Consider the following 25021-nt stretch of genomic DNA (forward strand, 5'->3'; position numbering starts at 1 on the left):
GCATAGTAGTCTATTGACAATACAATCTGTTGGTGTTAATTGGTTTGCTTAACCAGATCCAGTTATTAGTAAATCTTGTAATTAATTTATAATTTCATGACAAAAATGAGGAGGAACCTGTCATGTTGAAAAACTGTTTCTTGTGTTGTTGATTGTAGAAAATTATTTCCCATTCTTAAAAGAGGTGGAAGATTATTAAGAAATTAATAATCTTCTAAAGTATCCATTTCCCCTAAGGTGATCGTGAAATTCTTTTGAGATTTTTCTGGTACTGAGTCCTGGGACTCATTTGACTTGCTGAATTACATTCTGCTTTTCATTGGTACGACATTCAACTGAAAACTAATATCATGGAAAAGAACCAGTTGTATGTAAACACTGAAATATAGAAGCAAAGGTTTTCAGATTTTGAATGCTATTTGGGAATCTTTCTTGGTATTCACAATGTGCAGCTAGCATAATTCTATTGCAGTACCTGTAAAAAAAAATTATGTCTGCATACTCTTTATTTGAAAACTGAAAGGGTGATTTAGAAAGTGATATTTCAGCTCTAATTTTCTTCAATTTTGAGTGCATACAAAATTATTCAAATACAATTTATGAATTTCATAGCTAATACTATCGCCATAAAAAAATATAAAATTTCTCAATTAATTTTTGAAAACTATTTCTAATTAATGAATTTTCATTTCTTAGTAATTCTAGCATAACAATAAAATTTAAATAATGCAACTAAATTATCATCTTATTTAATTTTCTTTTTATTTATTTTTAATTATTGATTTTTTTTTACTAGATATTTCCCAGTGTTGAAATGATTCTTATTTTGATTTAAAATTATAATAAATTGTGTTTCTGCCATGTTTTGGTCTATTTTATTTTTAATAAAAATCAAATTTCTTTAACAGTTCTTAATGTTAAGTTGACAATAAATAAATTTTCTCAGGATTAAATTCTCTACAAATTTTGTTGGAACTGTTAAACATAGAAAAATGAGATTTAGCAGATCCTCCTTTCTCAAATTGATCTATTTTTCAGTATGAGATCACCATCTCCAAGTACCAAGGAGATCCCAGAGGGGATTACTAAAAGGTTATAATAGAAAGGACGTGATTATGAAGACTATTTTACAGGACATGGAAACAAATCTTGATATAAAAAAATTTGGTTATGACAAGCCAACCAAAATTGCTGTCTGTAGCCCTCTTAAATAACAAACAGTGAAATAGTAAAAAAAATTTAGCAAATATTTGTACCCTACAACAATCTACTTTTCAGTATGAGAGCATTATTTGTGGTGTACTGTAAGCTACTTTTTAAACTAGCTGGGAAACATATTAAGTGTTCCCCATTTTGATTACAGTTGACAGCCTGAAGTTTTTATAGTAAACGTTTCAGTGTCATTTAAAATGATTATCACAATCCTATCCTTTCCATTTAAAGTTCTTGAGTTGCCCCTGGATATTTGTGTTGTGATGGTCTCTTTCAAAAAGTAGATTTTTCTTGAGGTAGAAGCATTTGCTAAATCTCATATTTCTTAACAACTGAAAAATTATTTTTGAGTTTCTCTGTATTATAACATAGTGTGTGTATAGGAAGGTGGGATGAAAAGTTCCTGGCCTCACACAGAGATGGTGTTAGTATGCCTAATTTCTTGACAGCGCTGCATGATTCCATTCTTCATTAGTTTACTATAAGAGTTTCAAGTCGTTGCATCACTTAGTATAGTGTTTAGAACTTATAGCGTTTTTTTAAGGTTGGTAGACTGGAAAATTTAAAAACAGAAATGGATAGGATAAATGTGGATGTAGTAGGAATTAGTGAAGTTCGGTGGGAAGAGGAAGGCGACTTTTGATCAGGTGATTTTAGAATAATAAACTCAGCTTCAAATAATGGGCAGGCAGGAGTAGGTTTCATAATGAACAAGAAGATAGGAAAGAGAGTAGAATATTTTGAAACGCATAGCAATAGAATCATTGTAATAAGGATAAAATCAAAACCTAAACCGACAACGATTGTTATTGTCTATATGCCTACAAGCGGCCATGATGATGATGATGATGATGATGAGGTAGAGTGTGTATACGAAGAGATTGATGAAGCAATTAAACACGTAAAAGGAATTGAAAATTTAATAATAGTTGGAGATTGGAATGCAAGCATTGGAAAGGGCAAGGAAGCAAATATAGTAGGTGAATACGGGCTGGGCAAAAGGAATGAAAGAGGGAACAGACTTACAGACTTTTGCACAAAGTATAATTTAGTAATTGCCAACACCCAATTTAAAAATCATAATAGAAGAATATACACTTGGAAAAAGCCAGGCGATACTGCAAGGTATCAGATAGATTATATCATGGTTAAGCAAAGATTTAGGAATCAACTCGTTGACTGCAAAACTTACCCTGGAGCAGACATTAATAGCGACCATAATTTGGTGATAATGAAATGTAAATTGGGATTTAAAAACCTGAAGAAAAGATGTCAGATGAATCGGTGGAATTTAGAGAAGCTTGAGGAAGAGGAGGTAAAGAAGATTTTTGAGGAGGACATCGCAAGAGGTCTGAGTAAAAAAGATAAGGTAGAAAATGTAGAAGAAGAATGGGAGAATGTTAAAAAGGAAATTATGAAATCAGCAGAAGCGAACTGAGGCGGAACAAAGAGAACTGGTAGAAAACCTTGGGTTTCAGACGATATATTGCAGCTGATGGATGATAGAAAATATAAGAATGCTAGTGATGAAGAAAATAAAAGGAACTACCAACAATTAAGAAATGATATAAACAGGAAGTGCAAACTAGCGAAAGAAGAGTGGATTAAAGAAAAGTGTTCAGAAGTGGAAAGAGAAATGAACATTGGTAAAATAGACGAAGCATACAGGAAAGTTAAGGAAAATTTTGGGGTACATAAATTAAAACCTAATAATGTGTTAAACAAAGATGGTACACCAATATGTAATACGAAAGGTAAAGTCGATAGATGGGTGGAATATATTGAAGAGTTATACGGAGGAAATGAATTAGAAAATAGTGTTATAGAGGAAGAAGAGGAAGTTGAGGAGTATGAAATGGGAGAAACAATACTGAGATTCCACTCCTCTCAATTCTTCTGTATAGAATTCTAGTTCAGATTTTTATGCATGACTAGTTAAACTAATTGTTCTGTATTCTTTGCCTTTCTGCCATTTAAATCTTTTAATGCTCTCTTAAATTCGGATCTCAGTCTCCTGGAATAGACGGAATACCTGTAGAATTACTGCGCAGTGCAGGTGAGGAAGCGATTGATAGATTATACAAGCTGGTGTGTAATATTTATGAAAAAGGGGAAGTTCCGTCAGACTTCAACATACATACTGAAATGAAACGACTAGCACTAGATAGGGAATCTTGGAGAGCTGCATCAAACCAGTCAAATGACTGAAGACAAAAAAAAAGTGTTTTTTTGGAAAATGAAAGACTGGAAATTCATGCAGTGATTAAGTACTTTTTTCTGAAAAGCTTCAGTGCAAAGAAAATTAAAGAAGAACTTGATATGATATTGGGAGACTTCTCCATGACTTCTCAAATACAGCAGTTAAACACTGGGTTGTACAGTTTAAAATGGATCAAACACACACTAGTGATGAACCACGCAGTGGATGTGCTTCTGAAGCAACTGTGCCACACATCATTGAAGAAGTGCATAAATTTGTTGTGACAGATCAACAACTGACAGTGAATGAATCAGGAGAGTCTGCAGGCATGTCAACAGAATGTGTGGGCTATATTTTGCATGAACAAGATGGGAACCATGTTTGCTCAAGCTTGACCAAAAACAGTGCCTGATTGTCTCGAGCTCTTTCAATACAATCCAAAGGAATTTTTTTTTGTGTGGCTGTTGAAAAGACTGATCTGGCTCCTAGTAACTATCATTTGTTTTATCACTTAAAAAAAATGGCTTGGAGGGAAGAGATTCTCCATCAATAATGAAGTAATTGCTGCTATAGATGGTTATTTTAAGGAGTTTGATAAATTGAAGAACCGAATTGTTATAAATGCTTTTGTGGAATGCTGGGCGAAGTGTATAGACCTTAATGGTGTCAATGTTGAAAAATAAATTTACCCAGAAAAATATTGTTTTCTTATCCAGGGCCGGAACCTTTTACCCTATCCTCATACGTATTTATAATCTTATTTTTTAATTTTCTAGTTTTACAGTATTTAATATGTCAAATTTAAGTAACATTATAGTTAAAGGAATAAAGTCATTGTAACTATGTAAAAGAACATATTTTATTGCAATTTTTCACTGTCAAATTATATCAGTGAAATTTTTTATCTGTACCTGTAAAAATTATAGAAGGTCCCCCTTTAAAAAGTAACTTCACCAGATTTGGTGACCTTAGAGGTTACTGAAAACAAGCTCTGTCTGTCATTGGGTCCATATCAACCATTCAGCAATTGAGAAAAATGTAATTTAGTAGATACTGTATAGAGTTATGCCATTGAGGAGGTGTACCATCTTGTTGTGAAATAAAATTTTCTGGTCAATCTTACCGTTGCTTCAATGAAAAAGAATGTCCTGTAAACTTACAATTAGGATATCACACAGAAAAAATTTTGTACTGAAGAGTCCCTTATGCATTATAAGAGTTCATGGGGATTTTCTGACTCCCCCTCAGATTCGGATATTATGCATGTTAACTTTTCCACTAAGATAGAATGTTTACTCTTCATTAAACACAATACGATGAAGAAAGTTGTCATCTTCATGTTGCAATATTTTGATTGCAAAGTCGGCATGCAAGAGTAGTCAGAACTCTTCTTATATCTGTAACAAGGCCGAAAATATGGTGAGGAGTCTCAACATCATAATGTCAACACAGAACGCCCCTAGGGCATCCAAGCGCAGACTGTTAGCATCAACAATAATATCTTCACTCATGTATGCGGTACCTGTATGGCATCAGGCGATGCCATACAGGTTACATTGGTCGTAACAAGGAGAAAATTGTCAGAATACACAGGAGGATACTACTTGGCGTGGTGGCCGCTTATAGGACGGTGTCCTACCAAGCACTCTGTGTGCTTGCGAGGGTGCCACCGATCGATCTTATCACGAAATACAGGGTTGAGAGGTCTAAGGGAAAAATAGAACAAGAGGCCAAAGAGGAAATCAATACTTTGTGGCAAGAAAAATGGACCAATGATGGTGTGGGTAGATGGACGAGGCGGCTCATCCCTGAGATTACACCGTGGGTAAGAAGAGGATACGGTGAAATGGATTATTACTTGACACAATTTTTCTGTGGACACGGCGTATTTAATTATTATTTAAATAAAATAGGCAGAAGGGAAGAAACTACCTGTATGTATTGTGACCAACTTGACGATGCGGAGCACACCTTTTTCATGTGCGACAAGTGGGCCGTCTTGAGATTTAATCAGAACATCAATGGATTAACACCTGACAATATAGTGCAACTTATGACTAGCAGTGAATATAACTAGAACACAGTAGCAGGTTACGTTAGGCAGATTCTAATCCAGAAATATGTTGATGAAAGAAGCCAAGGATATTAGTATAGACTAGGGTAGGGAGGACAGCCTCAGCGGGGAGGGCCGACATGCCGAGGTGTGTCGGTTCCAATGGGCCCAATCGAACCTGTGTCGGTTCCAATGGGCTCTAAGTTAGGAATATTGAAAAGGAAGATCAGTGAAAAGACCCGACACCACGCCACGACAAACCAGGTATGGCGTGGTGTCAGAAATGGGCAAATCTAAATAAGGAACTCACAAAAGAGCTGAACCGGTGGGCCGACCTGTCATGCCGGACATACAGCCGGTAGGTGGGGAGGCCCATTAGAGTCAAAAGACACTCCCCTGGGTGGCGCAGTACCAACAAGTCGGTCCGGCCCAGGGGAGTTGAGAGGAAAAAAAGAAAAAGAGTAGTCAGAAGCCTGTAGTAGCTATAAATAGTATGGACGCTTATGTAAGCATTTCCGTGAAACATTCCCTCCTGTCCATACTGGCGTCACTAGTTTTTGACCATTTTTCTTAATATACTTTCCAGGACTATGCTGGACAGACTCTCTAACACACAATATTTTCTTCAGACACTCTTGGTTGTCCCATACTCTTTCCTTTATACAGACACCTGGTTGTTTCAAACCAATAATACCATCTATGATTGTTTTTTTTTTTTATGGAACAACTAAATTTTCTACGGAATGCATGTTGAACTGTAACTACAGCTTCACATTTAGCAAACTGCAAAACAGGCTTTCTGTTCATGAGTTGCCATCTTTATTAGTGGGGCTGTCAAACAGAAAGATAGGAAATCAATCTATGGTATATGTACAACTAAAACTGCCCTTTTTTTTTTCTTTGATTCTAGCCTTAAATTAATACTGTATACCTCATCCAAGAAATATTATAACAAATTTAAACCCTGATGTTCTTTTTTGTACATCCAGTTTACTGTTGTTGGCAATTATAAATTTTGTTAATTGATTTATTTCTACTAGTCACTCATTGAGTTTGTAATTCTCACATATAGACAAAACTTTTTAAGATATTAAACAGCTTATATTAATAAAAATAGATTTATATATATATATATATATATATATATATATATATATATATATATATATATATATATATATAATACTTTTTCAGCCTCCACAAAGTACAAAAATAATTATATAATAAATAGTTATTACCATACTTTTTCATTCTCTTGCCTGAACAAATATTGGCTCTGACATTTTTAAAATGCTTTAATTTTATTAAACTAGTTTTACAAAATAAAATGTAAAAAGCTAAAATTAATGTGTAAATGTAAACAAAGAAGAATTTATTAAAATAAAAAAAATATTGCTGAAGATGGATTTGGCTCGAAAATGTTTTGATGAACATAAAAAGTAAAGGTAAGAGTGTTCTCTAATTCTGTACTTTTTGGAGGCTGAAAACATATTATTGTATTATATAGTTATTTAACGTACAGAGGAAAAAAGAAAAAATGGACTAAGCTTAAATAAATTTTAAAGTCATTTCAATCTGTATCAGAAAATTACACTATTCCGAATTAATTTTTATGATTTTCTTTGTTTCAGTATGTTCTGAATAAGAGTATATCATTTATGGAGGATAAATATGAGGGTCAGATACAGTACAGAAGGCTAGTTAATGGTTATAGGAAATTTGATCCTTCTAGAGGAATGGATTATATATTAGATCTTGTTTTCAGAGACATGACAAGTGGAAAAGAAGTACACAAGAGGTACTAATTTAAACCCGCTTCTTTGTCATAATGGTGCATAATCAGTTTCTTTTCTTTACCTTCATTATTGTTAAAAGTACTGAGAAGTGTTTGATTTAAATCAGCAAAATTTTATAAATTGATTTTTTCCAGAAGTATATTTTTATAATTGACACTGCACTTCATCTAGTAATATGATTTTTATTAAGACAGGTACATTACTTTCTATTTATCTCCTTATCCAGTCTGAAGTAATATGCTCATTGAACTTCTTTTAAATACTAAACTAATTTTAATAATTAATTGATGATGCATGTGTTTTTCCCCAATTTGTTGTATCCTCTTCTTTTTTGAAGCTGACCCACACTGGTTCCAGTTTTTAAATCTTGAATGTGTTCCACTGCATGACAATTGTTTTTAACTACTTTATGGAAGGTGTACTTTAGAAGACAAAAAGGTGTAGTACTGTACTTTTTTTTAGTTTAAGGTGATTTCACCTTAAACTTCTTTTCTTTTGCTTGTTTCTGAAAATGTAAAAGAATTACTATTCTAACATTTGACTTTAATGCTTCCCAGCAGAAGTTCAGTTTTATAATTTTTGGTTTAACTAATCATTGATAGTATTACATTGAAGTAATGTATAGAATAGAATATAATTTATTTCATCCTGATTTTTCATAGTTTCTTAAATTCACAATTACAGTAATAATATTATAAATATAATACTTTGTGTTAATGCTTAAAATGATAATTACAAAAAATTACATGCATATTTGTAACAAATTAAAAAAAAAAGTCCAGCATGCTTGACATCCATTAGTAATCAGTAACTTGAAGGTGGAACTATGGACCTCACAACAACATAATGGTATGAAAATTTTGTTGCTGTTATGTATTTTTATTTTGAATTTCTGCTATCTATATTAAGTACAAAAAAGTACAATTTTACATAGTACATTGTTGCAGCTGTTAGTTTTATAATATTAACTGCTTATCTCAAACCACTTCATTATTGACACATCAATGTGTAGGATTAGGATTAGAAGAAAGATTCATGATAAAAATCTGTTGCTTTTGGCAAAGTCCCACCTATTATAAAAGGAATTTACTCACACATCCCAGAATTTTCTGTACTTTAATTTGATTTAAGCTGATGAGCTTGTTGTGCTTTAATTTTCAACTAAATATTCAAATGAGTGAACTAAAATGTATTCCTTGGCTCACAGTGACATTTAAGTAGCAAGAGAAAAGCTATTGCTCTATCTAGGTGATAGCAGATTCAGTATGTAAAACGTACTGAATTAGGTATGTGTTTGTGATGTTTTGCATGTATGAAGTATGTGGCCAATGTTCAATCTGTTTCGGAATGCTTCTGGGTATTCTTTGTATATATTTTAATTTTAATTGTCCAATTTAGCAAATTGTGCTGTAGGAGCAGTTTAACTTTTGTAATCCAAGGATATTGTGCTGTGTACCTGCAGTTTTGAATAGTACATCACGTTGAGCTATTTTAATTTGTGAGCTTATTCTGTGAAATTAAATTATTTTTACAAGTGTATGCTAGTATGAATTTTTTATGCTTATTTCCTAGGGTTAGATCAATGAGTATTACAAATTTGTTTGTGCTAGACATTTTTATAATGATATGTTCTATAGTTGTAATCTTTAGATGACATAGGCATGTTGAGTAAGTCTAAGGATCTTACTTCTAAAACCTGTGATTGAGAGTGGATGGTTTAAAATATGAATAAATGTTTGTCATTGTTGATTTTCTGTATATTTTGAAATTGTGCCTTGGTTGGTTTTTAAGATGTGAAAATTTATTTGTTTGAGTTAGTTTTTAAGAATGGCAATTCTTAATAATAATAATTCCCAATTATGGGTTGTAATGTTTTTTTTTTTCAGAATTGAACTTTGTAAGCCATTAGGTAAAGTAGAACTTTTACCTATGCCTTATGTCACTGAAAATACTCGTGTAAATCTAATTCTACCTGTTGATGCTTCTAATCGAAAAGATACTGTTACTTTTATTCAGCAGTATACTAAAGTGTGTATGGAGAAAAAGGATAAGACATTTTTAATGCTGGTAAGCCTTTTTCTGATAAACATATGTTTTTTTTTGTTATGTAGTAAGATGATTTATTATGTGGTACTTGCATGTATGTTTCCTTGCTTGTTTTCCATTTGTAGTGAATATTCTGCAGTTAAAAAAAAAAAAAACTTTATGAATTACCTTTTTAATTTGATTATTTATACATTTTTTTACTATTTTGTAAATTGGATATTAATTGTTTAAACTGTATAAGATTTTAAACTGACTTCAGTCAAACACTTATTTGAAATCTTATTATAAAGAATAGCAAGAAAGCATAAAGTACTTCAGCTTGAAGGCTTATTGTGAATGCCTAAATACTAGACTGACCTATCTATACAGTGTCAGTAAATGTCAGGTCTTTCCACACCTGGTCAGGAATGTCAGTACTCCTAGAAAGACAAGTAGTAAAGTGTGTAAATGTTTCATACTTTAGTATGTGTTGTGCAGCTTCTATGATGTGAGGGCACACTGATAAACTGAAAAATTTAAGTTCATTATGCTTTTAAAAAAAAATGAGTAATATAGAATAACATATTGCCTTGCAATTTTTTTATGGTAGTAAAACTATGTCAGGTACCTTAGAAAAGTCATTGATTAAAGCAAAATTGGAAATATGAGGGTAAATCAAATATAAACGGGATTTTATTTTTAAAAAAATTTGTTTATTTAAAAATATAAGGCAAATATAATTTATTTTTCTATATAGTTTCCTACTTTAGAAATACATTTTTCCTAATGAGAAGGAAGGTTTTTTTTCTATTGCAGCATTGTAGAATGAAGGTGGTTGCATCAGGAGCCAATTATACACGAATCCCTCCATGCCCACATCATCTTCAAATCATTGCCCTCCTAAAGCTTTTTTAAGTGGCCCAAACAAATGAAAATTGCAGAGCAATAGGTCCAGCTGTAGGGAGGATGATCCAAGTTGAATCTAGTGCATTTCTTCTAGTTTTGAGACCGTTAGAGCTGCAGTACGGGGCCTGGCATTGTCGTGGAGGAGGATGGCCTCTCGAATTGGTTTGTCTCGTATTTTGATAAGCCCTCGCCTCGTGATATGCAGCCCTCACCTCGTTCAACATCTCACAGTAGTAAGCAACATTGATTGTGTATTGCTCATGCAAAAAATCGATGTGAAAAATGCCTCGCCAGTTGAAAAAAAACATTTGAAAGAACCTTGCCAGCTGACAGTCAAGTCTTGGCTTTCACACGGGGTTGCCTCCCCTTTTTTTTGCTGCTCCATACTGACTTGTTTTGAGTGAGGAGTGTGGTGGTGGACCTATGTATTGTCGCATGTAAGGATCTGACTCAAAAATGCATCACCTTCTTTTGCAAACCTTGCTGTAAGCCTCTGACAGACTTCCAAATGCCTCAGCTTCTGATCTGCAGTCAAAAGGCGAGGGACCCATCTGGCACACACTTTATGGAACTATAGGTTGTTTGTGATGATCACTTACAGCTCCCATTACTTATTCTGACCTGTTCTGCAATTTTGGGTACTCTCACCCGTCAGTTGTCCTCATAATGTCTCAACCACGTGAATGTTTTTGTCTATAATGTTGGTCCGAGGAAGGCAATCGTGTACCTGATTTTCCACTTGTTCTCGTCCTTCCTTGAACTTTTTATGCCAGAAAACACATGAGTCCTTGACAGTGTTTGGTCCCCGAACTGTGCAGTCAATCTGAAAAATTTCTGTCGCTTGAACTCCTTCACAAGCAAGAAATTTTATAATTATGCGTTGTGCAGTGGAGGGGTGCATCTGTTGTTCCGACTTTGTGAGTGTTACTGACGAATTGATTGGAAGTGTGGAGAACCACAATACCTATTGACCCCACCCAAGCATACTAGAAGCGCGGGCCCACTCCTACCAATTGAAGATGCTCAGGAACAAAAATCCCGTTTATATTTGATTTACCCTTGTATAATACATTAAATTTATTTTTTATCTTCTTAACCTTAAAAGTGATGAATTTTTTCTGAAAAAAAAACAAAACAATTTTTTTGGTAAAAAAGTGAATTGATAATTTTAGATTAAAATTACAGGGTCGTCAAAAAGTTAGCAGCAATTTAAAAATATCATATCAGAAACTCAATTTTTAAAAAAATATTTTTAAAAAAATTTACACAAATTCAAAAAGTTTTTATATATACCTCAGACTGTTTTAATATGAGCTCTGTTGGTCCCTCTGCAAACATCCACCTGATAATTGACTTTTGTCCAGGTCTGCTGGATCATCGCAGGTGTAACTGTGGCAATAGCAGTGGTGATCTGTTGTCGTAAATTTCTACAGCCCTGATTTTTTTCATTGTAGATAATGTTTTTAATATATCCCTATAAAAAAAGGGTAGGGTGTCAAATTTGGGCTTCTTAGAGGCCAAAGCACAGGATCGGGGCCTTACCAATCCAACAATTAGAGAATTTTTTATTGAGAGTGCACTGAGAATGCCTAGGCTAAAGAGTGGAGGTGCACTATCTTGTTGAAACATTACAACAATGTTACTTTCTTGTTCAATTTGGTCAACTTGTGGGAAAATATACAGTTATATCATATCTAAATAAACATTCCCTATGATAGTAAGTTTAGAAAAAAGAATGGGCCAATCACATGATAAAAATGGAACCACATGTCTATGTGGTTATTATTTTTGAGGAATCTCTGACATACTTAATCATTTCATTAGGTTGCTGAGATTCCCATATCCTACAATTATGCCAAAAAATTACCACAATTATGCCTGTGATGATCCAGTTAATCTATACAGAGTTTGACTATTGGCTGGACGTTTGCAGAGTGACCAATGGAGCTCATATTGAAACATTCTAAGGTATGTAAAAAAACTTTTTGAATTGGTGAATTTTTAAAAAAATACTCTGATTATCTCTAGTAGTTTCTGGTCTAAATTTTTTAAATTGCTACAACCTCTTTTGATGGCCTGTATTTTGAGGTCAAGGAATAATATTTAGAATTACAGAGAAAACTGCATTATTCTATTAACAACACTGAACAAGTTTTTTTGTGGGCATTAGATGATTAGATAAAAAAATTAGTAAACATCTGTTTTAAAGAAAAGTATTTTTTGAAGAATTTATTTTTTGACTCGTCATGAATTATGTGCATTTGTTATAAAAATATCAGAGGGATAATGGAAAGATGTTTTGTAACATTGCACATTCTGTTTTTCAGTTATATGTGTAATCTTTATAACTTTTGCAGTTACTGTTTATATTTTATTAAAACTGTTTATATAGAATATATAATAAAGAAATTGAGTTTCACAATATGTTGTACAAATGAAAGTAAAAAAAAAAACTTTATATAAACATCGTCTAAAATGTTTAATTTTTGAATTATAGCTTGTGAACAATTTTTTCCTTGCTGCTCCAAAAGTAAACTGAACTGTACTGAGAGTTTTGCAAAAAAAATCTTGCAATAAAATTTATTGATAATTAGTTGTGAGAAAATATATGTAAGTAAAGTTAACTTTACTTACATTCTTTCAATGTCAATGTTCGTTAATGAAGAACATTAAAAAAAATTGACTTTTATTACAAAACAGACTAAAATTTGGTAGAGAAATTATAATTATAAACCAAGCCTGCATTATAATTCTAAACCAAAACAAGAATCATTTCGATGTTGAGAAATATATAAAAAAAAGTGTTATTAGAAATAAATAAATAAAAGTTTATTACAAACTTAATATTATATTTGTCCCAAAATCCCTCTTTGTTTACAAATATTCTGCTCAATTTAAAATTCCTTGGGTGGATCTTAATGTAACAAGATTGTTCCAAATGTGTTGAAAATTCTTGTCACCAATTCTTTTCTGTTTTCTTTTAGCTTAAATACTTGACATGCTTATAGACTGTGCTAACTTGTTCACTGTTGCTTGTTAATCTGTCAGAACAATTTTATGCTTTTTTTCTATCATTTCTGGTGAAGTCACTTCACAAGGGTGCCACTGCGTGGTTCATCATTAGTGCATGTTTGGTCCATTTTAAACTCTGCGACCCAGTGTTTAGATGGAGAAGTCTTCTAATGTCATATCAAGCTCTTTAATTTCCTTTGCACTTAAGCCTTTCAGAAAAAAGTACTTAATCACTTCATGAATTTCCAGTTTTCCATTTTCCAAAAAAAAACGCCCTAATTCTTCACTTTGACAGACTGTAAATACTATACTAAGCAATGCAGGGACTTGAAACTCATATAGTCAACTAATGTTGAATGGAATCATGTGATGCTGTCAAGAACTTGCACCATCTCTGAGGCTCGGAACTTTTTACCCCTCACTTGTATGCTTTCATGTGTTTGGGTGATTAGACTACTGTGTTGATATCTTTGTAACTCACAGTGTGTGACTTGCAGTGCACACATGGCATACTTACAGATATAAACTTTAGGAAATTTCCTGTAAAACCATGTCAGCAGTATCTCCATATTTGAAAAATAAATTTTTTACAAACCACCTAAAGTGTTTATTTCATTTGTAATCATGCTGTATATTTTTATACTTAATTACTAAACATCATGTTATATGAGGCATGGTTCAAAAGTAAAAGCCAATGAATTATAAATGGCGATTGGCAACACTGATTGGTTTGCGCATGCACAGTAGCTTTAAGTGGTCTGTTGAACAAGTTACTGCCACATTGCCGTCAGTACATTGTTGTTTACCTTTTCGAGATAGTGTGTTAAAAATAAGTGCAGCAATAAATCCTGCCAGTTATGAAGTTTGATTAGTGATTAGATTTTTAAACGCATGGGGATGTAATGCTGCTAAAATTCACGTACGTGTGTAACTTATGGGCCTACCACAACGAGTAGAGGAAAAGTGAGGCAATAGTGTCATGAATTTAAGGAAGGCCGTTCAAATTTTCGCAATGAACAGAGAGGACTAGTGTCCAGACTGAAAATCTTGTTGCACATGAGTGCAAAAGTGAGAGAAAATTGTCGCTTTACAATTAGGAATGTTTCTCTAGAATTTCCAGAAGTTTCAAAGATAACATTATTGAGAATCGTGACTGACACTCTAAGCTGTTATAAACTTGTGAACAATGGGTGCCAAAAATGTTGGCATGTGTTCACAAATATCACAGAATGACATCTGCATGTGCTTTTGACCACTTTAACCATGAAGGAGACAAATTTTTTTCCCAAATTGTCACTGTTGACAATACATGGATTTCATACACCAGTGCTGAGTTGAAACAACAATCCATGCAGTGGCATCATTCCAGTTCACGTAAATCGAAAGAATTCAGATAAGTCCAGTCTCGAAGGAAAATCATTGCAACTGTATTCTGGAACCAAAAGAGTATGCTTTTGATCGATTTCATGGAACCTGAAACATCCATCACATCACAAGTCTATAGTGAAACAGTTTCTAAACTGCATCATGCCATTCAAAACCAACGATGGGGAATGAGAATGAGATCAGGAATTGTTCTTCACGATAATGACTGTATGCATAATAGAAACAATTCAAAAATTGGATTAAAAAAAATAAAGTAAACATGTAAGTATTCAAAACCATTAGATTTTTCATTTTTCAACTATTCTAATCTTGTTACCAATCAGCTCTTACTTTTGAACTGCACCTTGTATCTGTATTTTAACTATATGTCTGTAAATGACTTGATTTATTTATTGATTGTTAGGAGTAGGAGGTCTGGCTTTACTGACTGGAACCTCAGTTACCAGTTGACTTTTTCTGTAATCCCAGGTAGTTACACAGTTCTCGTGTAGTTAACACAGGGTTGCTTCCATGCAATGCTGTAATAAAGAAATTATATAAATATTCAGTATAACACATGGATGATTATAAAATGATTCTAAGCAGTGAAAAAATTTTATTAATTAATTTTGAGTTATGTTATTTGCTTTTTAATTTTAAGGTCTTCTTTTATGATCCACATGCTCCTGGAAAAGGCAAATCTGATGATATATTTAAAGATATTAAAGATACTGCTATATCGCTAAGTAATCGTTTTCATAAAGATGGCAATAAAATAGCGTGGGTTTCAATCAAAGTTCCATCAGCATCTTCTCAATATACGATGGTTCACGAATCTTTATTGGATTTTGCTGCTGCAGATTTAGCTGTTAAGAAGCTGCCACTAGAATCATTGGTTCTCATCTGTCGAACAAACATGGAGATTCGACAAGATTATCTTAACAGGGTATGTTTTAAATTTTGTTTTATTGGTTTGACTTTATTCACATTATTTTTATTGGTTGATTTTTGTTAGTTACAATCTAGTTATTTATGTGTAAATGTGTGTTCAAAAAAAGACCATCTTGCGTAATAAAGACCTTATTAATGCATTTACAACTTTATGCTCGACTCCTTCCAAGTAGTCAAGTCAAGTAGTTCAGGTTTAAAATATTTATGTATTTATAATTTTGAGTCCTTAAAAAGTCATCTGTGATTTGTGGAAAAGCAAATGTAGTGGTGATTTTGCATCACCACTTACAGCAAAACTGTTAAGTTAAATATTACTATTTTGTATGGAAAACAACATTTTCTGGCTACAAAGGTCGTTTCAAAAAAGTAGTGCAGCTCACTGTTTACTGTTCAGCACAGTTCAGGCTTCAGATTCAGTTATGTTTGAAATTATATATAAGAGAGACTAGTACTAATGTTGATTTGTTTTTAATATAGAAATAAATTACAAATATTTGTTATTCTTATTTATTATTGTATTCTTAGCCATAACAAATTTTTGTTATGACTAAGAATGTTAAGTTTTTGACTGTTGTGGTCACTAACCATTTGTAAGCATGAGTAGTGTGCGGGAAATTTCACCTGTTGCTTTTAGAACAAAATGAACACCTTCACTCTCAGAACATATTCACTAAACAAACAGAGTGTTGTAGGATAATAAAGATTAAACTAATCCAACTTCACGTTGTTCTATAATGGGGAACAGAGCTTTAAACAGTAATGCTTGAAAGTTCTCTATAATATTACTAATGACCTCATTACAACAATAAAAAATACATGCAATACTTATCTCTGTGTTCATGCATGCATTGGTATCTCATCCACTAATTAGGCTTTTGAGCAACGCTGGTTACGAAAACAGTGTCTTTGGACAGCCACTCACTAACCTCCAATAAAGAAGTGGCTGCCATAATAACTATTAAAAGGTAATACTATGACTCTACTGATGGAATCATGGCAGTTGACTGAAGTCTTGTGGTTCTGGCTGAAATGAATGCGTAAAGTATAAGGAAAGTGGAGGGAAGAATTAGAGGACATCAACCCACAGAAGGATTGCTTTTTGAAAGCGGGAGGTGGTTTACTATCTTTCCCAGAACCTACAGACTAACTTAATATGATATCATTCATTCTTGCCCACCATTATAATGTCTAAAACATGTTATATCTCACCACATTTTCACCCAAATTTCACAAATCTTCTGTAAATTTTCTTATCTTCAATTTAAGTAATGGTAGACTATTCATGTTTAATATTTACAGAATTATAGTTTATCTCTGCTGGAATTGCAAAGTAATGTATGCAGTCACTAAAGTAATCATATCAAACACAATAATGCATTATGCAACTGCTATACATAATTAAACCTCTTCAGTACTTAATACGAATAATTAATTTCTAAGTTTACTGATGAACTGGCTGATAGAAGTATTATTATTCTTGAAGCTAGAATTGTATTAAAAAATGTATAGCTTAGAAAGACGGTACAACTAGGTACACTTACTTGTCAAACATAGCATTGGAATCTTTCCAAAGACATTAATTGTCTTCCATTTTCCATTACCTTCTGTCTAATAAAATAATTTGCAGAATCTTATGCAAATGTTAATTACATAATTCCATTTCTCTTGCTTAGAAGATATGAATTGATGTATTATCTTTCTGCATTCATTCTCCTCTATAATTATGTTAAATAGTAGAAATAAGTAGACGTTTGACCCTAGTGTTGGTTCATGGCTTAAGACTCTACTCCAGCTTTTTGAAAGTCAGTAAAAGTTAAACTAGCTTAGTTAAAGAGAGATTAGTAGGGAATGCAGACCTCAAGTAAAAAAAAATAATTTTTTAAATTTGTCACAAATACACTTTTATAATATTACTTCTTTTATGCAAAATACATTTTTTTCAGTCATTTACCTAAAGCCATGTTCAGATTTGCAACAAAACAGTTTGATGAATCTATGAATCTATATTACTGCCTTCACATCCTGTGCAAATTGTTGGTGAATACAGTTTTATAACATATGTTGCTGAACTTAGTTCTTGAGTTTTAAATACATACAAACTTGTAACATAATCCTTTGTTGAACAGTTTGTTAACCAGTTCAGCAAATCTATATTGACAAATTTGAAGGTAAATCATGAAATCAATACTCTGTAAATTTTAAATTTCTATCTCTTTGCAATATAAATTATTGAAGCTCCAAATGAGTAATATTTAACAGGGTAAACACTTTTCAGTAATTTCAATTTTTAAAAGAACTTTAGCTGAAGAAAACATGAATAAAACTTAAAAAAAATAGTTTTATATCCTCTACACTGTAAAACATATGTAGTAATATGTACTGTTTTATTAATACAAAATATGGTAGAAATAATTTAGTTATAAAAGTAATAAAGTATCATTACATTGTAATAACATTAGTTTTACGTTAAAAAATTTTTTTTTACACCTTAATATGTTTAAAACACGCAATAGGAGGTAAATGATCAAACATTTTTAAACTATATTAATTTGTAAAAGAATTGTTTACAAAAATGTAACTTTTTTATTATGCTTTTTCATAGCTAGCAATTAGAAGATTAGAAATTATTGCTAGAAGTTATAAATCTATATGATTTAGAAACATGATTTACCCTATTGATTGTTTTAAAATTTGAAATGGATTTGAAGGCTTGAAAAAACCTCCTATAACCAAAAAACTTAATGTACTTATGAGTGCAAATGTATCCTAAATATTTACAGCTTTTCTTACACGTGTATTCTTTTTAACTAATGAAGGCTCAGTGTTATTCATAATAATTTCAGACAGATGTGTTCTTGTAAAATTTTTGTAATATCTCTTAATTTATTAAAAATTGAATCAGTCATACACATTAAAAGTTGAATCAGGCATACACATGTTATATCTCAACATATACAACCTGTACATATACATACACTTGGGGACATTTTTAGTTGAAAAACGTAGGCTATGGATTTCTTATGGCAGCTATCTACTACTATTCATTATGTAAACTTTCTACTATCTTATTTTATATTTGCCATTACAATTAAATTCTACTCCATTTGTTTTTTATAAATTATGCAGAATAATAAATGCTTTATATTCATTTATTAAATTATTATGTTATAATTTTTAATATAATTGTTACATTTATTTTTAGTTCTTAGTGGATTTTAATTACAGTGAGAAAATATTAAAATTATCAAGTTCAAGTAATTTTACATAAATAAAATAATTATTAATAAAATTGTGATCAGTTGCTTACTTGGAATTCTCATTAACATAAAAAAAAAACTACAGATGTATTTTTGTTTGTTTCCAGAGTTTTCTATAAAGTTGTTTAGATTAGATTCTATACTCACAAGTTTACATAAAATAGATAAATACTGTAAAAAAGTTACACTATCTTATATTTTAAAGCCTTTCTTTATTAAATTTATATTCTGATTGTTAACTAGATAATTTTTTAAGTCAGAAACACTGACTAGTAAATGCTCCTCTGGCGATTTGTGTTCATAAGTTCTGAATGCATTTTAAATATATTATGAACCTATTTTAAAAAGATACAGGATTCAATTGTCAGTCCTTATCAAACCGTATTATATTGTTCTGTCCAATTGATTTTGAAGATTTTTTTTACATTTTTAATACATATTAAAAAGTGTATAATTTAATTTTAAACATTTATCAAGCTAAATTATTATCTGCTGTTCTTCTGGGTACTAGCATTTATGTGTTGTTCAGAAGCAAACCTCTGTCAAGCTTCCAAAATGATTTTTATTTCAGAAATCTTTCCAAATCTGATTTGCTTTAATACTTATTCCCTGAAATAAATTACTGCAATACCTCTCAAAGTAAATCAGAAAAAAATGGTTGTGCCAAAAGGAGGATGGAATGATCATTACCAATTTTAAATGATAAAGAAAACTTGTTTAAAATTGTTTTCATTCATTGAGTTGTTTTCTAAAATTAATCATTATATGCGTAAATTAAAAACAAATTTCACCGAAAGGGAACTGAGACTGAATTTTTTTTACTCTACCACTTTTTATTTGTAAAGTACATCTTTACTGAATAAATGCCTCAACCTTTTTTCATAAGAAGACGGCAGCTCACTCACTGGTAATTATTTCAGATGAAAATCTAGCATCAAAGCTAAACTTAAAGTAAACTTCTATAACTGGTTAAAATAAATTTATTTATTTTTAAAACAAGGAATGTTAATAATAAAAGTTTGTTAATTCAGATCTTGTATTTCTTATGTAAACCCATAAAAAATGAAGAGGCACATTGCACATTGAGGTAATGGGTTAATCATTAATCATAATAATGAGAGCAAATTGAAATAACAGACTGAAATTGTAATTTGTGAATTATTGTAGTTTTGAGTAAAATTGAAAGATATGAAAATAGACACACACTTTAAGCAACTTACAGATAAAACATTTTCATCTTTCAGCATTAGATTGTAGACAAAGTGAATTATTTATAATATTAGCAGAGACAGATTGCAATGAAAGATTATGTTCTTATCTTCTTGATAAATATGAAACAATTCAATTTTCTATGTAAATAGAATTTTTCTCTGAAATCTTTGGTAACTCAAGAACAGTTAATCTAATTTTGATAAGTGAAGTAAAAAATAAAATAATTAAGTCTCTCAAATGATTTATAAAAACTTTTAGCCATGTATTAAAGAAAATGATTTATTCAGCGACTCAGAATAATGTTATATGAAAAAGGAAGCTATCAAATATAGCACAGTCAAATATGGCAAAACATTACATTGATCTGGATAAAATTTATCCCTGAAGTCTTGCCTAAGTTCATTGAGTACAGTAGTTAAAGAATCAATCAATCAGATCAACCAAAAAATTCTCAATAAGTATCTACAAGTGTGATTTGATTGATGCAAAATACAGTTTGCATTATAATCTTTTCCAGTGAGTTTGAAGCTTAATAAGACAAAAGATCACGGGCGACCAAATTGTATCCTGTATCTGACTTCTGTTAACTTTTTACTTCTGTTAAAAGTGTTTCTTAAGAATAGAAGAAACACTGAAGAGAAGTACTCTTTTTGCGGTATGTTAACCTCGATGTATGCAAGGGATATGTTGCGCAAATTCTTCATGTAATGTGAAATTCATGTAACTTGGGTTGTTCAGCTTAACCTTAAAACACCTGGTAATTACATAAAAATTGGATGTAATAAATGTACAGTACAGTACTATACTGTACTTTTCAGTACTATAACATGGAAGGAAGGCCCTAATATAAGTGAAATAATCAGTCTTAAAAATATAAAGCAGTAATAGAATAAAAATTTATTTTTAATTGTAAAAGCATGCATCGATGTTAACCTTAATAATACATACTGTACATACTTAATAATATAATAATAAAATTAGTGAAAAAAATAACTTAAAACATCATTATGGTTTAAATAAATAAAAAAATCATTACCACTAGTTTATTGAACTGTTTCTTCTGATAAAATCATTCACAATCTAGATTTAAAGAACATTATTTTTCGCTTAAATTTTCATCATAATAAGCATTCACTTCTTTCATTAACCTTGAAAGTTTTGCACCTCTTTTTACGTTGAGGTAAAAAGAGGTTTCTTCACTATTAAACAACTACAAGATCTTCATTACATAATTCTTGAATGTGGGATTCAATTAGTTCATCAACATTTTCTTGAGGTACATCATCAAACCCAAATGATTGGCTAATCCAACAATTTCATTAACTACTGGATTTGTTATACATTCCCTTGATTAAATTCTTTTCCGAACTCCATTCAAGCAACTCTTTGTTACCTCATCCCAGGATTCTGTTATAATATCAACAGCCATTTTAATGTTAAAAGTTTTGCAGAAATGTATAACATTTTATTTTTCCTTTGAATCGAGTTCTCGGATCATTTTCTTAAATGTTCTACGAAGGTAATAACTTTTGAAGGCTTTTATAACACCCTGATCTGGAGGTTGAATTAGAGATGTAATGTTGAAGGGGCTTAATGTTATTGATATTTTCAAGTGTTTGTGGATGGCCAGGCGCGTTTTCAATTAAAATTAATATTTAGAAGGTATTTGTTCTCTCTCATGGTATGCTTTCAGTTTAAGAATGAGTATATTAGTAAAATAATCTTGAAATAAAACATTAACATTTAAAAAATAACAGTAACATTTTATTAGGTTCTCAGCATTAGAGTCTAATAAAATCGTACACTGATCTGTTGCTGCTTTGAAACCTGAAGCAAATTTCTCTTCGACTGAAACAAGCATATGAGTGGGCATACGTTTCCCAAAGAGCCCAGTTTCAACTAGATTAAACACTTGACTGGGTTTGTAATTTTCTTCATTAATAATTTTCTTAAAATTATCAGAAAATTTTTAGCGGCTGCAACTTCTTCAGTTAATTTAAAACTGTGGAAACCACGACAATTTTAAAATTTTTGGAACCATTTGTTGCCAGCAGTAATCATTTTTCTTCTGCATCACATTTTAACAATTCATAAATGCTAATATCTTTTTCTGTAGAAACGTCCTCGTTTCTCTATAGAAATGGGGACTTTCTGTTGATTTTGATGTTCAATACATGTAACATCCTTTCTATTTTCTCCATAATCACAGGTTGAATCACTGAAACTCTTGCAGTCTTTATTTCCGTAGCACTTTTACAGGCTTCTTTTATTTTTTTTGGAATTGTCCCTAATTGTCTGAAGTGTTGATTCACTAAGCCAGTCATTACATATAGGTCCTTTGTTTTTCATCCCTTTTGCATCTTTTAACAACATCCAAGTTTTCTTCTAGAGTATTCGCTTTCCTTTTTTTAAAAGTTTTATTTGAACTCATTGTACGCACAGTAACAAAAAAACAAGAAATAAAAGACTGGAAAATTATAATTTTGTAGCACAATTAAACTTTATGAAGGAACCTTCCAGTATAAAAATACAGAAGGGAATTGGTTTATTCGAGAGCATTGAATAAGATGGTGTTATGTAAACATCTGTAAGGTAAGCGATAGAAGTAATGATTCTTGGAATCATTGTGTAACATGTATGTGCAGTAATAAACAACCACAATTCCTTTAAGTTTAGTAACTGTACATACATATTAGTGATGGATGTAGTAGAAATAAATTTGGCAATCGTATAGTAGGCCTACAGTACATGTACAAAATCATGTTTATGTGAATTCGCATAAGGTGAGGCCTTACTGAACTTTTCAATGTGATATGAATTTATGCTTGTCTGAAATCTAAAAAAGAAATTCTGAAAATATGACCTTTAACATTTATTAGCTGCTAATGAACTATCTTTTAGATGAAAAAAAAAAGTAATATTCTGATGCGGGATAGATAAAAATAATTGCATTTTTATTAAGGTGTTTTCCTAGACTGTTAAATTATTATTGCTTTATCTGTAAACAGTTCAGATCGAATAATTCTAGTGAGTAGTGAGTGAAGTTCTTTTTTCTTAAAATCTTTTTTTGTAATATCCAAATTTAAATAAGCTTACTGCTGCTCTATTCTTCAAGTAAATGAACTAAAATTTGCATGGGCAATAAATACTAAATAATAATTTTAATAAACCTCAATGATTTTAATGTGTGAACTACTGTCTGTTTATTTTTATTGTGTATATTAATTTCCTACTATTCATGTGCATTGGGTGGAGTTTCTATTGCCACTGAGTGTAAGTAATGCATCAATTTGTCTATTTTTTCTAGGTACGCATGAACACTATACTTCAGTGGCAAGTTTTTAGTCCTATTCCTTTTACAGAGATGAATCCTTCGGTTGTTTACAATTATGAGCTTCCCCAACCATCTGAGCTTGATATCAATAAAAATTATGGCCACTTTGATCCTTTAAATAGTAGACATATATCATTTTATGCTAAGGATTATTGGAAAGGTAATTCAATTTAATATTTTAGTATGATTATTTTTGTCTCAGTCAATGTGTTCTTCTTTTTACATCATTTCTCAAAGAGGTATAGACTATATAACTAGGTCATGATCAGTAAAGGTTGCTAAGTGCACTAAAAATAAGCTGCAACATATGGTAGGAGTAAGAAATGTGTTCATGAAATATCATGTATTTACATGCTTTGCTCAATTGAAATGAGTCTCTTGATTTTCTAATTGTGCTTCTATTAGGGCCCTATTTTAACATTATTGAAATAATTTATAGTAGGTCATTCAAAGAAAGATAAACAAATACTCAAATTATTTCTGACAATTTTGTTTTGGAGACAAAATGTCAGTCTAGACCATATGGCCTGCAAATGTGATTCCATTGCTAGACACAAAAATGTTATCTTTTATTAAAAAATGTTATGTTATTCTGTAATTTGTTTTTTATAATTTATTAAAAATGTTTAATTGTCATTTTAATACTGTACTCACATTATTTTTAGAAGATAAGTAACAAAATATATTCATAGGAATTGAAGTAGTTGCATTTTATAGATTAATAAAATGCTTTAATGTAAAGCCATGTCAAAAAGCAATTTTTCATTTTTGTCTCATTTTATTTGGAGTGTTATAAAATCATAAGAAAAATTTATTTTAGCTAAGCATGTTTAAATGTCAAAAAAGAAAAGACAGTGCATTTAAATTGATACAAAGTGTCTTATGTTTACAAAAAGCAGATCCTAGGAGCTGTTTTTTGAAATATTTAATTAAATGATTACGTTGCAACAGTCATCATTATTACTAATAAAAATTAATCCGATTTTTAGTTGTAAAGAAAATAAGGAATAATGTGCCTTTCCAAAAACAAAATTTATTTATTTAGTAATTGATTGTGCCTTTAGATCTAGTAAATGATAGTTAATCAGCTTACATAATGTATTTTGTCTTATATTTTTGTTTTGTAATGAATGAGCCATGGTATGACAGATGCTGGCAGTGCACCGAAGGTATAGTATACAATAATATGGAATATTTTTTCTTGAATCTGTTCATAAATTACATATCTTTCATTCCAGTATCTGTAGACAGTAAACTTTCAACAGTTTGAATTGGAATTTGTCACCTTGTACCATAAATTCTTTATATATTTATGTTGAGGTTCAGTAGTCTGTAGACTACCTTCTAAGAAGTCATTCGATGCATTTTCATAGATGTTGATAATAGGTGGATTTGTAATTTAGAATTCTTTTCATTGTTACTTTGCTATCACTGTTTTGGTGCTTTAAATTAGTTTATTATTATATATTTTATAGTAAAATATTTTTGTAATTTATTTTTATAGTTTATTTTTCTAATGACTTTTGGTGTATTTAATTAAATCATAAACTTTTTCTCTTTAGTGTTCGATATATTTGCATTTGTATTTCTTTAATTAGAAAAGTAAATGTTGAAAATCTTGTTTACTGGAGTAGATAGTGTTGTTAACAAAGTAGCCCAATCAGAACTCAAAATAAAAAAATTATAAAATGGAATTCA

The 25021-nt window shown here is 31.1% G+C and overlaps 1 protein-coding gene across 1 annotated transcript in view; it reads left to right on the top strand.

Annotated features, from left to right (window-relative positions):
* Chpf (Chondroitin polymerizing factor) overlaps positions 1 to 25021 on the top strand; it is a 38855-nt gene that overhangs the window by 10599 nt on the left and 3235 nt on the right. The window contains exons 5-8 of the mRNA XM_075354405.1: positions 7097 to 7263; positions 9148 to 9328; positions 15231 to 15515; positions 23297 to 23483. Coding sequence (XP_075210520.1) covers positions 7097 to 7263; positions 9148 to 9328; positions 15231 to 15515; positions 23297 to 23483 — 820 coding nt within the window. The remainder of the gene's footprint in view (positions 1 to 7096; positions 7264 to 9147; positions 9329 to 15230; positions 15516 to 23296; positions 23484 to 25021) is intronic.

Source organism: Lycorma delicatula, chromosome 1 (genome assembly GCF_047948215.1).
Source record: "Lycorma delicatula isolate Av1 chromosome 1, ASM4794821v1, whole genome shotgun sequence".
NCBI lineage: Eukaryota > Metazoa > Arthropoda > Insecta > Hemiptera > Fulgoridae > Lycorma > Lycorma delicatula.